This window comes from Lutjanus erythropterus, chromosome 22, assembly GCF_056507025.1.
Source record: "Lutjanus erythropterus isolate fLutEry1 chromosome 22, fLutEry1.hap2, whole genome shotgun sequence".
NCBI classification, from domain to species: domain Eukaryota; kingdom Metazoa; phylum Chordata; class Actinopteri; order Lutjaniformes; family Lutjanidae; genus Lutjanus; species Lutjanus erythropterus.
The window spans coordinates 17,235,458-17,251,169 of NC_139338.1; the positions used below are offsets into that span (position 1 = coordinate 17,235,458).

Sequence of the window (15,712 nt, forward strand, 5' to 3'; positions counted from 1 at the left end):
AAATAATCAATATCAGTTCAAGTGTAAGCTATATTTTGGACCTTTTTTAAGTGGTTCAAGTACCTTTTGCTGTTGGCCCTATCCACAGCAGTTCATTTTTTTTGGTTCCTTGCTGGTGCTCCTCTCTGCTTCTCCTAACTGGACACGTGCCGACTGCCATCTACTACACTGTTCATCTAATACACTGACTATTGATGAATACTTCATTTAACCTCACATCAAATAATTCAAACTATCGCTTTAAGGTCTGCACTGTGCAGTGAAGATTAAATTCAAATTCCTGTACTTTGTTGCTGCCTTAAGCACTTTGCAACAAACTTGTTTTTTTTTTTAAACACTTTAAAAATACATTTCATTCTGATAGAGCTAAATAAGAAAATTAAATCCAGAGGCAGAGAAGCGCTGGGCTAAAAAAAAAACAATCTGTTTGGTGACTTTCATCTCTCAACTAGAATTAAAGATGGAGTTAAGTGTTAGTAATGTATGATGTGATGATAAAAATGATGACAGGAGCTGTTAATTTTGTCGCTCTGGAGCGACTGATTATTCTTCGTCACAGCAAAATTCCCAGAATATGAACTGTGGTGAAGAATAAACCTAAACAGAATATCCATCAAGACTGAACTGAAAAAAAAAAAAAAATAATAATTTCTCAAGCTTTCCAAACCTGTGTTGGATATAAACTACATAAATATACAACGAGGTAAACAGAAAGGAGCAGTTGTAGCCTGCAGGCTGTAGAGAAATGAGCCTGTCACTGAGAGATTTCTGGCTCAACCTGCTGAAACATGGCTGAGAAGATTGGGAATAAAACAGTACAAAAACTGTTCTGTGTGCGTCTGTGTGTGTATTTGCTCAATGAAGGTATGTCCTCTACCTCTAGTCTCCTGTCTGGGCAAGTAGTATAGAAACTGTCCAGCTGGGTATTCAGCTGCTCTGCGATACCACACCGGGAAATGGTCCAATGTGAACATATTCTCCTTGTCTGTGGAGGTCAGGAAAGACCTGGGGAGAGGTAAAAATAAGCTTTAAGGAAAAAAATTACTATCTACATCATAAAAATGATGATAAGCATAAAGAAGAAAGGATGAAAATGAGGACAGAATGAAGTGGACAACTAAAACATTTGGGGACAATCAAAGGGACAAGGAAAGAAGAAAGGATTGTGAGTAAAGCATAATGTGATGGAAAAATTGAAGAAAGGACATGATCAAAAACGCAGTGAGGTGAAATGGAAAATAAAGGAGATGGAGGATAAGAAGAGATAAGAAGTGAGAGGGTTAAAATCAAGACAGACAAGTCTTAACAGCTGGGTAATTCATCTCCAGTGATGCATTAAAATCCTAGACAGTAGCTGAAATACAAGGATTTACTTGTGTGGTTTTATTAAGGTTTATTCATATATGCCATCCAATATGACATTTAAATTTACAACATCTAACAAACAAGATGATGATAAAAATGTGTTTAATTTAAGAGACAATCCAAATATACCAGACACATTGTACGCTCAGCTTTATGTACACTTAGTGCACCTGACTCCTGGGACAAAATACAGCACATCCTCAGAATCAATACACTCATACCTACTGGACTTGTTAGAAGTTTGATCTTAAACCTCTTAGATTCGACTTGTAACTGCTTTACATATTTGTATTTTACTTTGGATTTTATACTTAAACTATCTACCTCAACTGCAAAATTTTAGGGCTTCTTGCATAATTGCATTTTATTTTACATTTCATTTTATTTTAAAGTATCAATAAGACTATCATCCATAATTTGAAAGTTTCAAATGACCTTGTATTATCTGATTGTTGTGTTGCATTTTTCTCTGTTAATATATATCTCACTGTTGTTGTTTTTCCTTTAGTTCTCACAATTGACGCAATGTCAATGAAATGTTAACTGTTGCGTGTAAACATCTGTATCAGTTGCATGTCTGGAGTAATAAGACTGTAACTGGGGTTCTGTACAGAAAACAACTTCTTTTATTGACCACCAGAGGGCAGACTCTCGCCATACTGTAATTTCAGCCTCAATTCATATCTTTAATTGCTATCGCTCTCACATTAGTAACACTTTGTTAAACCTCGGTTTTTGAACCTTCTGGTTGTGGAATAATTTGATGTGATGATATTTAATATTCAAGGCTGTGTTCTTCCTTACTCACTTGCCAGTTCTTTTCTCAATACCAGTGTATCTCTGGAATCTCATCAGGCCTGAACGGGTCCCCAAGAACGCTGTTTCTACCCCCTCGTCCATACTGAAAGAGAGACAGAAAGAAGAGAGAAAGTGAGACAGAAAAGAAGGATGTGGAGCAAAACAGATATGAAATAAAACCAGTATGTAAAAAAACACTCCATGTCCTGATTAATAAAATATTTCTGAGTGTGCATGTGTGTTAATATTCACCCAGATGTGTTGAGCATGAGAGCAGTCCAGTAGGCTTCCATAGGAGCTGTGACCACAGCATCAAATAGAGTTTGTTGCAACAGCTGCACATCACCTGTAGAGAGAAACCAAGGGAAAAACAACATAAACCCATTGCTAATGGTAATTAATGACTGAGGCATAGAAGAGGAAGACAGAAAATAAATACTGAGCATTTAATGAAGATCACAAGATTGTATCCTATTTGTTGTTTGTAGCTGTAGACAAATAATCTCATTTTAATGTTTAAAGACTCTCTTTAGAATATTGCAGCTGTCACAAACCCAACCTGCAGTGGTGTGATGTGTGAGTGTGTTTTCTCTCATGATTTATGGTGTTTATGTGAACAAATAGAATCCATTTGCTATGGCATTACAGAGGTAAGGTGTGTTTTATTTTTTCACAATCAAAATATGATGTGCTGAAATTAAAGTGTCCACTTACACTCCAGATCTGGTTCTTTGCCAGTGAGGTATAGCACCACTGCCTGCAGCTGGCTAAGCTTACGATGGGCTGGGTCAATGTCTGTCTCGCAGTAGGTCCTACAAGCAAACGTGAAAAGAAAAGTGTACTGTAGCCATATATTTATGACGCACTCCAAACAAATCCACTTGTTCTACTAGTTACACAGCACTCACCATTCGTTGGCTATGGTCAGGTCTGGAGCCAGTAAGTCATGGAGACCTGAAGCAAAAAAAAAACATAAGACATGAGAGGAAGGACAGGCACAAATACAGACACACAAACAGAGAAGGGACACACTTACCCTCCTCAACAGAGACGTTTCCTGTGAAGATATACTGTCCATATCCTCTAGTCAACACTATACCCAGACTGTCAAACATAGGGAAGACAATTACTTTACCACATATTATATTAGATGTCAAAGGCAGAATGAATCAGTTCAATTCATCCAAGAGAGGCTTTATTGGTGTGGGAAACAGATACTGACATTGCCAAAGCAGGTGTAAAATAAAAATAAAAGAAAAATTTACATTAAAACAAAACAACACATATCAGATATACAGATAAATTACTTGAAATAAATAGAAAAAACAGTAAACTTGTGTTTAAAATTATAATATGAATTCAGGGAGAATTTTCATTTATAACATTTTGCATACTCATAATATTCTTTTTTCATTTCCAACATTAAGCATTTGTTGTTGTTACCTGAATGGTGTCTCATTGATGATGGTGTAGAAGTAATCATTCTTCAGGAACATCACTCTCCTCTGGGAGCGACAGAGAGAAAGAAAGATAGCTTATACTTACAAGATATAAAACCCAAATGGACCTGTAAAACTTGTCACCTCAAAGAAAACAAGAGAATAAGACCTGGATGATACAAGAAAAGACAACAAAATCCCAGAGGAAGAAAGACAAGGAAAGTCTAATCTCTGCTCTAATATTAAAGAGACACACACAAAAACAAAAGTACTCACTCCTTTATCCACTGAAGTTCTCACATCTAGAGACAACATTCCACTTTCTCCTTTAACCATGGCTGTCCTCAGCTGAAACACACACGTCATATACTCAGCACTTCTTCACTTGTTTCATCATTAACGCATCTTACACTGACATATAGAAATGTGTGTGTGCGTGTGTTTTACTCACTTTCTCTTCAGTGTCTTCCCACTCCACCTCTGACAGATCAACACTGTTATAGTTGGGTTTTGGCTTTAGCTTCTTCCCCTCCTTATACTGTCAAACACAAAAACACAAACGAACAAACAACAAAGCAAGTCTTTAGCAACCTATCCCATTTTATTTTGATTTGTTAACTGCAACAAATCTGTCAAGTAGGGTTATAAAGTCTCTCAGTTGCAGTATTTACTCTATAATAAGATATTTGTCTCTACCAGAGGCCGAAGGTCAGGATGAGACAGGATGTAGCCGTTGTTGGTGATGAGGTAGGCGTAACCATGGACACCGAGCTGAAGAGACAGAAAGACACAAGGACACAACACTCTTTACTACAGGGAAACATTGCAAGGTATAGTCTGGATTATTTAAAGTGGGGTTATACAGTTGTATCACGTAATTGTCCATATTCAGTCAGTGTATTACCTACAGTAGATGTATGTATTTTTTCATATTAGTTTAAGTGTACTCAATATTTAGAATATTTATACCACTTGATATTGTCATCAGACAGCCTGTTTGGGCAGGAAACTGCTGTTATGTACCAAATATCATTATTTTCAAACTAACCAAACTCCATTAGCAAAATCTGTCATTTTACCTCAAAGAACACAGGAGTTGTTGGTCTGCTGATGCCTTGATCGGTTAGTTTGTTTGTGTTATTGTGGGACTTCAGTGTCTTAATGTTTTGGATACACAGTAACTTAAAAAAATAAAAATAATCAATCAAGACAAGGGGAGACCAGCAACTCCTGTGCTCTGCAAGTAAGATTACTGTTTTTGCAATAGGAGTCTGGTTGAGCTAGAGAGAGAGAGAGAGAGCAACATTTAGCTCATGTAACAGCAGTTTCAACAGAAAAGGCAGTCTGACAGCAAGATAAAGCAGTGAAAATACTCTCTATATACGGTGTACACTTAATGGGATATTGAGTGTTTTTTAGATGGGCTTTTTTAAGTGGCTAAAATTTCTGCTGACCCTGTTCACAGCAGTACATTGATTAGCTTCAGTGGTGGTTCTCAGGTCCTCTTCACCGACAGGCATCTATTGTGTAAAACACTGACTATCGATAAGTAACTCATTCAACCCCAGTTCAAATAATCCAAACTCTCTCTTAACATTAGATTATGAATCCAATGTCACTGGCTGTCTCATAAAAGAATCATTACAAAGTGCGGCGTTTCATCCTTGACATCCTGGACACTGTATATATTGTGGATGGTTTACCTTGTATCTTGGAGCTAATCTCATGAGTTCTTTCAAGGCCACATCAGTTCCCACCACTCCCAACAGAATCCCATGAGACAACTACAGGAAACACACATCAGGTTCATAAATATACAGGCTCAAGTGACATCTGTAGAGGGTAAAGGTATTAATGGTGTTTAAAAATAATAATACTTACAGTCTCTTTCTTCTTGCTGAACACAGGCATGGCTACCGAGGTCATCAGGAGCAGGCTTTGGGCCTGACTGTTGAACAGCTGTGATGCACACACGCACAAGAACATTTTTTGATGAGCTAAAACTGCTCATCTAAAAGTGAAAGTCTAAAAGTTGAAGGAGTTCACTTCTTTTGAAAAAAAGGGAACATTTAAGCGATATCAAGATGGACTGAAAGACAATGCTTAATTTAAGACTAAATCTAGCTGAACCAGAGAACACTGACTGGTGTAATATTTTACAGCACAAAGGGAAAGGTGAGACAAGCTATGAAAGGTTCACTTAAATAAATGTAAAAAATGTGTTCCTGTAAAATATTGAAGAACACAAATAGTGAAGTATAATTGAAAGCTAAAAACTAGACTGTCTAAGCTTGGCTAACTAACTAGGGGAGCTAAGCTTACCTCTGTCTGAACCATATAACATTAATGTTCGGGTTTAAACTAAATGAAAGATTGACTAAGGGTAGCTAATTAAAGGTACTAGCATTGAGCTAACCATAGCATTTTAAGCAATGGTGGACAGTTAGCTTAACAAAAAACTACTAAAAATCACTGGAAAATTACAGGTACTACTGCATTTTACATGGCTATGTTGCTTAGAAATTTCAGTTTGCAAAGTAAACTTAACCTAGAGCTCCAAGTATGATTTGACACTAGCAATTACCTCTTGTGTGCTTGGGAGCTGAAGGTGAAGATGGAATGGAGGAAAGACAACAAGCATGAAATGGCAATGAAAAGATATGACACATGGCACGGATGAAAACAGATACTGATACTGAAACTGAAACAGAAATAAGCAGGCACAGTTCGCAACAGATGCAATAGAAGAACAATTTATAGATATTATAGAGAAAGTGTTAAACCGGCTTGGACTGGATTTTTGTGTGTTGCTAAATAGTTGCTGGTGCACTGCTTTTTTGGATGCTATATGGTTACTACAGTGTAATGTAATTTTTACTAAGTAATAAAAACATTTGAAAAGCTCAACAGCAGTGTCTTTTTCCAGACCTCATGACCCAGTTACTCAAGATTCAATAATCTTGAGTAATAAAACACACTTGAGCTTATTGTGAGCAGTTTCATGGAGGAAATATTTCTTTCAACTTCCCTCTGCTCAGTGAAATGGTTGGCAGATGTAGCTCGGTGGAAAGAAAATAGTTGCAATCTAGTAATATTACATACAAGAGAAGAAGGGATTCTAGGAGGTTGGAGGTAGGGGGTCAGTGGCTGAGCTAACGCCAGGTCGAGGAGGATTGTGTTGTCTGTTAAAGTAATGTCATCAAATTTTTCAATGAGTAGTAAGTCATGAGTAATTATCTTTTCCAAGTAACTTGCCTAACACTGCGTGCTATACTTTTCAATGTTGCTAAGGTGTTTTTGTAGCAATTGCTAGTGCAGGACTTGTTTGTGGCTGCATGGTTGCCATGGTGTTCTGTGTGGATGCTAGGATGTTGCTAGGAGATCATATTGTCTGGGATGAATTGAATGGAGAAATTTTGAATGTTTCAGCACCATGGAGAGAGGTACAGAGACAAATAGACAGGCTATAAATGTCTTCATTAAGAGAGACAGAGAAACTGGATTTGAATGTTTTTGTCTGCTGTCCTCCAGAAAAAAATGGATCATCATTGCCAAAAGTAACAGCATAGCATCCTAATTGAGTCTGATATTTTGATTACATATGCCGGATAATATTGATAGATAATGGTGTGTGTTACCAAGCAAGCATACATATAATGAGAGAAGCACTGACCACACTGTCCATATAGGCCTCAGTCCAGATGATGTCATGATCGTGGTTGATGACCATTGGTCGACTGAGAACATGGAGGTACTCCATAACATTTTCCTGGACGTCAGCCAGTGTGGAGACATGTGTGTAGTAACCTGCAACAAACATAAATACATATACACACATACCATACATCAGAAATTACTTCACTCAGATGGAAAAACTAGGACCTATAAATTTTAGCAAAACAAAAATGTTCACCACATTATTTTTATCTTTCTGCTTCTGGCCTTTGGGTATTATATTCAGAGCAGCAAACTCATTTATCCGACTTCAGAAAACGTGGTATTCCCAGAAAACACTAAGCTGTTTTTAATGAAAAAACAGCTTGAATCTCCCATCAATGCAAATGTGCTTCTTTAAAGCTTGGCTTAGTATTAGGTTTAAGGCATTTCTGCAAGTGGGAGACAATGACGTCAATGGGATACCTGCAGTGAAGCTGCTCAGTGACAACAGGCTACTGAAGCACTGCCAGGTATGAATATGTGAATGCGTGCAACCCTTTTCCCATTTGTAGCGTCTCCCCAAGAGTGAATATTAATAAGTAGATGTGTTTACTCAACTAAACCTGAAATATATACTGAATGTTTTTGCAGCGGAGTATAACAATAAACATATTTGTCTGTTTATGACAGATACGTATTTTGTTGCTGGCAGAAGCAACTGCCAGTGTACGCAACAGAAGGGAGTGCACCTGTTACCCATTACACACACAGACACACACACACACACAATCATATGATTTTTTTTGGCCAGGGATGTGTTTACAGTGTATCTGTTCTTATAATCAGGTATTTAGTCAGGGGTTTTGATGTGCTCAGAGCAGTATAAAGCGATTATTTTCAGGTCTGAGCTGCTGCATGACCCCATGTAATTCACAAGAGGGCAGCACCTGATACCCAGTCCCAGACAGCACCACTGGGAACGTCTCGGAGGGGACAGAAGAACTCCTCTCATGGTCTTGTTTTATCTAAGACTTAGATGTACAAAACTTCTGCAATCACTTCCTATCACTCTAGTCCTTGTTGCTCAAATTAGCAAAACTTGCAATCCCAATGTTTGTGAAAGAACCAGGGATTCAGACTAGGAACTTCTATGTAAAAACAGGATTCAAGAACTTTAGTGTGGAGTGGTGAGTGTTTTTCTGTATTACTGCCACATTCCTGCCATTTGAACTTTATTAATGTCTGTATTTTTGGACTGCTGTCATATTCATGCCCTTTAAACTTTATTAATGCAGGCATTTTTGCACTATTGCCACATTCATGCCATTTGAACTTTATTAATGACTGTATTTTTGTACTGCTGCCATGTTAATGCCATTTGCACAGTTCCATATAGCTCTCTTTGCACTAGTACCACATTCTAATGGCACTTTTAGCTCCCCAGAGCTCACTTTCTTTTATTGTTTTGTCTACAATCCCATTTGCACAACTACTTTACAGGACTCAGACATTTGTACATGTGTAGCATATTATATATAGTGTATGTTGCTTTTTTGTATATATGTGGCTATTCTTGTCTTTATTTGTATTGTTTGTAATTTTTATACATGAATGTCACTATACCCCGTCCTCACACTGTCTTAGTGAAGCCATAGCCCTGCTTTTCATTTACATATGTGTCCGTACATTGTGCTAATGTCAATAAAGTTAAATTGAATTGAATTCTTTGACCTTTAGGCTAATGATCCATCCCCATTTGGTCTTTACCCTTGTTATTGCAGGCAATCCATTTAACATTTTCAGCAAATGTCATCTCTCGTCCAATCAGATAGGTGAAGACCCGAACCTGGAGAGACCATAAAGTATATTATAAAATGTCATAAGCTCATTTGCTTCATCTAAACACGTCATTGATATGTGTTTGTTTGCTTAAAGTAAATTTCACTGGTGTTTACAGTTGTTCAAGTGTGTATTTGTGCGTCATACCCGTCGTTCTGGCCAGTTGAACTGTTCAAAAACATCCTGGAAGTCCTCCATGGCTCCGTCTGTTATCAGCATGATGGCCTGGTTGCACAGGCTGCCCTGGCCCAGCGCTACAGCCTAAATGCACGCACATACATGCACACACACAATGTACCTTTATTGCTTGCAATGCTGTGTACCGATAAGACCTAGCAGTTGCTGTAATGGTTGTGAAGCGGCTCAAACCTCATTGAGGATCTTGAAAGACTCCTTCATTGCTTTTTTCACTTTGCCCTCTCCTTTGACATGAAGCTCTTCAACCAGGAGCTTGAAATGCTGCAGAGATACAAACAGACATCTGTCACTAAGCTATGGATCTTAACCTTTGGATAAATACAGGTGACTGCAGGTCACCTCAGACAAAGACGAAGAGAGAGATCATGAGGGTGAGTGAAAGAGTAAAGGAGGGATTAACCCCGGCTCCCTAGCACACTGACCAATTACAGCAAAGTCACAGCAACACCAGGAGCTAATCAGGATTAATAAACATGCACACACAGACACCCTCACAGACACTCGTGGCTTTCACCATTGTGTGGACCAGTGACAGACCTAGCCTTCATACACCAGTAGAGGTGGGAAACAAAACAATAGTGATATGTATCATTAATTGACATTTTGTCAATAGCAATAAGAAAACTGTTCAATAAAATGTTCAAAAGTTCCACTTAAATTCATTAAATGCAAGACACTATAAATGCAGACAAAATTCATATACATTGGTCTCTTTTACAGTTTGAGTTAACTCATTTCGACTTACTGTGGTGGTAAACAAGATAAACTGTTGTTTATGAATGTGAAGTTTATATAACAGCCACAAAACTGAAGATTGTCTTTGTGTAAATGTTGGTGTTACAACATGAGTTTGTACGTAAGTGTGTCAGCCAACATCTGTAAGCCCACTCTGTTACAGGCTGCCTCTTTAGGCATTCAACCAATCAAATCTCTAGCTGAAAGGTCATGTGACCTACTTAAAATTGTCAGCGGCCGGCAACCTCACCTGATCTGCAATGATGTGAAGGGGAGTGAAAGTAGGGCATATAGCCAACACATAACACACACACACACACACACACAGACTGAGCAGGTGTTAGCAGATGAAAAACGAGAACAGATGAGGGGTAAAAAGGAGGGAAAACGGCAGTGACAGAAGGGGATATTAATGGTGTTGTACATGTAAATTCAAACAATGAGTAAGATGTTGAGAGATGAAAGAAGTGCAAGAGTGAGAGTGCAGAGAAAGGGGAGGGGAAGATGCAGGGAAGCGGAAGAGAGACGAAAGAAAATCTGCATTCTTAAAACACTAGTAGAGTGTGAGGGTCTCATCACTAAATCCCCTAACAAACAAGTTGAAGCCATGATAGCACACATTCCCTGTGATGTTTTAACTGCGATGTGATGACAGCGTAATCTTTGTCTTTGGAGGATTAGTGAGATAACAGATTACGATTAATGGGTTAACAGAGGTTAAGTGAATTAATTAGCTTTGAGTGTGTGTGTCTTACCTCTCTGTTATCCAGATCAGCCTGAACCAGCATGCCCTTGAAGCAGGGCTCCACGTAGCGAACATAATCACTGTACTGTAAAGAGACACACCAAATACATAATCCAGTATAATCAATGCTCAGCATGATTAAAAGTCAATATGACAAACTTTTATAACAGGTGATGAGTTACACTTATTTACCCATATTCAGATTCTCTAATAAAGAAATGATTTCACTGTTTATAATGTGAATATATGAAACATTTGAAAGCTTTTGTATTAATATGAAGTATGTCATACAGGTTTCTGCAGGTTTCAACAAGTTATACTTTTAAAGACCTTTTTAAGAACAAATGTAATTTAAGACCTATTTCATGTCCATACGAGCATTATTTTAGAATAATGATACACTGTGAAAATTAAAGTACATTCATGAAATAAATAATAAAAAAATAAGATTAATTAATCTGAGCAGATAAAACTTGTATATTTATGTTAAATAAAATTGAAAAGATTGATTGATTCCACTAAATTCATGTATGATTTTTTACAGTGTAGTAATAACTGGTTTTCATTTTGCTGCATGGTCACTCCATCGAAAGGAGTGTAGCTTTAAATTCTGTGTAAAAACAGCTTAAGGGCAGCGGATTTGCAGCAGGCGTATGATTACACACACAGTAATACCAGGATAAACCATGCTTATTACACCGATTTGTATTTGTAGGGCTGTGCACAGCCAAAATCCTGAAAAACCTAAAAACAAATTGAAATTTGAAGCTTTCATGTCACTGAAGATAAATTTCTGGTTTGAATTGAGTGTTTGATGTGTGTATTTGTGCCTGTTTGTATGTATTTACCCCAATCTCTCAAGCTTATCTGTGTATTTGTGTGTCAGGGTGTTAATCTCAGAGTCATCAGGACTTAGACACTCTTTCCCTCTGGTGACCACTGTGTGCACTTACAGCTATGATGTTAACAAAGTCATTTTCTCCCAGCGTGTCAAGGATTGTGTTGATGGTGTGTTTGGCAATGGTCAGTCTGAGTCCCTTCATACTGCCACTGACGTCGACCACGATCACCACATCTTTGGGAGACGTGGCTGCCTGGATATACCTGGAAAGAGACAGCAAGTCTATTCTTATTATAATGTCAACCAAACAACACTCATGACCTGACCAGACGTTCTTTACCAGTAGTCTAGTAGACAGACAGAACAAGCAGAGTTCAAAGCTTATCCTTTTATTCGTTCCTCTGTTCTTCCATCCGTGCTTCTCTTTATCTCCTTATTATCATCCAAGCTCATTAACATCAATGAGATTTCCACTAAAGCAGCTGTGATCGGCAACTTTCCAGAGCCACACTGTCTTGCTCCTTGATTTCTGCCTCTCAGGACACAGTATGTCCTGTCTGAGGACCAGACTGAGTTCCTGGAACTTGATTTACTGTTAAACAGCAATAATCCAGCTCTTATTCTACTTGGTTAAAAAAAGCACAGGTGTTATAGTTCACTGGGACCCTTGAAGAGAACATTTTCTGAGGAGAGATGAAGAAAAATATCTTTACAGAAATGTCTGGACTCCCATCAAAGTTGAGTCCAGAGCGCTGGAGATGTAAGAGATATGATGGTATTTTTGTAAACCTTCAGTGGTCCTGCCCAAAAGCTCAAGAGTACTGGACAGCCATTCATGAAAATGTTTAATTTAACCATTGGTGAGGTTGTTCCATTTTCTCCTAATTTGTACATTTTGGGTAATCTCCTACCACTATATGATCTCACCACCTCAGATGCAGAGGAAAATTGTGGTTTGTGAGTGAAAGTCGGCAAACTTGCTCTCAGTGAGCTCATGGTTCAGGAGAGACTGGAGACTGTCTTTCAATCTCATTAACCGGGTGGAAAATTATCCTCATCAATGGGGGGAAACACTTGGACTTTGTGAATGGTCAGTAATGTAGGTCTTGTGGTTAACAACTCTTAGATGTTGGACAATCACAATCTACATTTTTTGTTAACAGAGTATGTTTAATCTGCAGGTAAAGACACTAATGAACCAAGGTGACCTCAAAGAATTGACATAGACAAAGGCTGACTGATAAAATACTTTGAGTCATGCCACATCAGCTCCCAACTTCTGTTAAAAGTTGCACTTTTAACAAACAATAAATGAGGAGAAACTGCGCTAAATGGGTAAAATCTCTGAGGCTGAACAGCTAGTCAGAAAGAGTTCTCTAACTGACTGCCTCTGCTGTCACTGAGTCAACACACTCAATTGGCCAATTAGTTGCTTATATTGGCAGATTGGTGCCAACCTGCCAGATACACTGATAAAACTACAAGTGATCGTCAGCCATGGACACTCAGTGATTCCCTGATTCCCTGATGGCGCCCAGTAACTGCTGTCTTGGAGTTTTAGGGTCCATAACTGGGTTATCATGGTTCTTCTTGCGCTTACAGATGGTACAGAGAGCTACAACCTTTCAGAAGGCATCAGTAACAAGAGTATGGTCTTACCAGTTTCTGTTCCTGCAATCGAAGGTGACCACACCATTTTCATCTGGAATCCACTGGATCCCTGGAGAGAGAGATGGAAAGGACAGAAAAAAATTAACAAAAGCTGATGCTCAGATGGTGCTTGGCTGATGAACCAATGAACAAATGGACGCATGGATAGATAGTGACAGACTGTCAAATGAGAGAGAGATGGATGAGGTGGCAGATGAGTAAAACAAGCTGTGTCACAAATCCTCTGCTAATTACTCCTCTCACACACACACACACCCACACACTCACACGGGAGAGAATTCACCAGCAGCCATATTATAGAGACTGAGTCATCACGTTTGATAGACAGCTTCCTGCACTGTCAGTTGCTGTGTAAGTACACTGTTTGGCTGGCGTAGCTGGATGTTTATCTACAGCTCTGCTAATGTGGCCGACACAGGACAACGTGCAAATGAAGATACTGAGATTTTGGGATACAAGCATGCATGATGTCCTGAATGCAGGAGACTCACCTGGGTACAACCTGAAGAAGCCTGTAGAGCTGCCAAAGTATTGCCAGGTGAGGGTTGGGTCTTTCTGGAAGTTTTCAATGAACACGTCATTCAGAGCCTCAGACATATAGGCTCCATTCAGAATATCTGGATCTACAGAAAAAGAGAGAAAGAATTCAATTTATATTTGACCAGAAGTCACATGTATTATACAGTATGCACAAGGGAATGCAGGCTGTACCTCTGTTGTAGACATTAGTAGGGACTTGAATGTTACTCTGTTGTGTGTTGACTGGAATTTTATTGAAGTGTTCATTTTGTTCCAGAGGGAATTCTCCTCCCAGTGGTACTGGATTCCCATCTTCATCCACAGAGTTGATCAGCAAGGAGTTATAGTAGTCAAACTAAGTAGGGAAGAAAAGGATGATAAGATTATTTGATGATGAAATACAGAAGACATTTTAAAATTGGGAATTATACATTATGCAGTTATATTTTGTGTGTGGGTGACCGGTAAAAACCTCAGTTACCTTTGCATATCTGCTATGAATAAAAGTCTTGTAACGCCAATGTTAATGAGGTAAAGGAATATGTGACACAAGCAGATAATCTCTTAATTCTGTGTCTGAACAGTATTCTTCTGTCTTCCTCTGATTTTATTTTGTCTGGCCATTCAAAAGAAATAGTAGAACAAAGTGCCTGTTGCTGTTGTGGCTGCTGTCTCGGTGCCCATGTTATGTTATGGCAGTTGAAATGTTTGTTTTTAGATTGCAGCTAATATTAGAAAGAAGGTGAGGCTCAGGGCATAGGAAGAGTAGTTAGCCAGTAACATTAGCTAGTAGAAGAGTTTAACAAGCTCAAAAAACAGGGGTTTTGTTTTTAGCTAGAAGCTAATATTAGAAAGTATATTCTTGTAGCTACAATGATATTTCTTATTTGTTTGTTTGTTTATTTGTTTTAAACAGGAAGTTCAGGCTTACTGTATAGGGACAACACTCTGTGTAGTTTAGCACTAACTAGTTGGCTAGCTAGCCAGTAACATTAGCTACTTGGAATGTTTAGCTGGCTATTAAAAACTTTCTTTAGCTAATGGCTAAGATTATAAAGCACATTTCTTGTAGCTATAGTGATATATTATTAAGCTCAAAGGTCACAAACCATGCACAGAGGTGAATGCTCTTACCTTGAAGCTTACTACACGTACCTCTAGTGTTTCATTGTACTCGTGGTAAAGGTCAGCATCCTCTGCTGCTTCTGCTAACCTCTGTGATAAAATACAGCAGATTAAGGATGTAAGAAACAGTCCAAATCTAAACAGACTACACTTCATGATGTGATTAATCTATTAAAAAATGATTTCTGCAGAAGAGCTTTTGTCAAATTGGTTAGCATTAAATGTACATTGTATAGATTTTGTCACTATTACCTTCACAGATTTCATTTTCCTGCCAAGCATCTCCTCCATCTCCTCAGCAAACTTTTTTACCAGCTCCGTTCCATCTACCTCCTCTATCTTCACCACACCCTCCACATCCTTGAATTTCTATGAAACAGACACAAATGGCTCATTAGTTAAAGGAAGTCAATAAAACAAATATTTTTACTACAACGTTGCTGTATTTTCACTTTTGCAGTAAGATATTTCATACAATATCTTGCTCCTATACACAATGAAAAGAACAAACAGAGACACACATACATGATAGAAAGATCCTGGTATTATTCTATTACAATTACACAAACAGACACACACACTATACATTTATAGTCTGCAGTAGAGATAGTGGTCAAACCCTGACTTCATCCCCTCCCTTTTCTAAGCTTTTGCTTCTCCAGTGAAATAACCAAAATTCAATATATTACTCCATAATATGCAAGTGTAGGATCACTTTAAAAAACATTTGGTGAGTGGAACTTGGAAACTGATCAGAACGAAATGCTCAAAATACTTGTG

General features: G+C 38.2%; 2 protein-coding genes across 3 annotated transcripts in view; one reads left to right on the forward strand and one right to left on the reverse strand.

Moving 5' to 3' along the window:
- The window catches only part of lrtm2a (leucine rich repeat transmembrane protein 2a), a 46,868-nt gene extending 44,541 nt beyond the window's left edge, over positions 1–2,327 (forward strand). Inside the window, exon 8 of the transcript XR_014768946.1 lies at positions 2,199–2,327. The gene's annotated coding sequence lies outside the window, so the exon portion shown is untranslated. The remainder of the gene's footprint in view (positions 1–2,198) is intronic.
- cacna2d4a (calcium channel, voltage-dependent, alpha 2/delta subunit 4a) overlaps positions 1–15,712 on the reverse strand; it is a 114,925-nt gene that overhangs the window by 90,935 nt on the left and 8,278 nt on the right. For both annotated transcript variants that reach the window (XM_084710509.1, XM_084710510.1), the window contains exons 3-25: positions 15,185–15,301; positions 14,963–15,022; positions 14,000–14,162; positions 13,780–13,911; positions 13,277–13,337; positions 11,730–11,880; positions 10,787–10,861; positions 9,468–9,557; positions 9,246–9,359; positions 9,027–9,105; positions 7,276–7,409; positions 5,484–5,561; positions 5,306–5,386; positions 4,299–4,373; positions 4,054–4,140; positions 3,879–3,950; positions 3,607–3,668; positions 3,200–3,267; positions 3,072–3,117; positions 2,878–2,975; positions 2,416–2,509; positions 2,174–2,266; positions 878–1,005 (exon numbers count right to left, since the gene is read on the reverse strand). In XM_084710509.1, the coding sequence (XP_084566635.1) occupies positions 878–1,005; positions 2,174–2,266; positions 2,416–2,509; positions 2,878–2,975; positions 3,072–3,117; positions 3,200–3,267; positions 3,607–3,668; positions 3,879–3,950; positions 4,054–4,140; positions 4,299–4,373; positions 5,306–5,386; positions 5,484–5,561; positions 7,276–7,409; positions 9,027–9,105; positions 9,246–9,359; positions 9,468–9,557; positions 10,787–10,861; positions 11,730–11,880; positions 13,277–13,337; positions 13,780–13,911; positions 14,000–14,162; positions 14,963–15,022; positions 15,185–15,301 (2,158 nt within the window). The remainder of the gene's footprint in view (positions 1–877; positions 1,006–2,173; positions 2,267–2,415; positions 2,510–2,877; positions 2,976–3,071; positions 3,118–3,199; positions 3,268–3,606; positions 3,669–3,878; positions 3,951–4,053; positions 4,141–4,298; positions 4,374–5,305; positions 5,387–5,483; positions 5,562–7,275; positions 7,410–9,026; positions 9,106–9,245; positions 9,360–9,467; positions 9,558–10,786; positions 10,862–11,729; positions 11,881–13,276; positions 13,338–13,779; positions 13,912–13,999; positions 14,163–14,962; positions 15,023–15,184; positions 15,302–15,712) is intronic.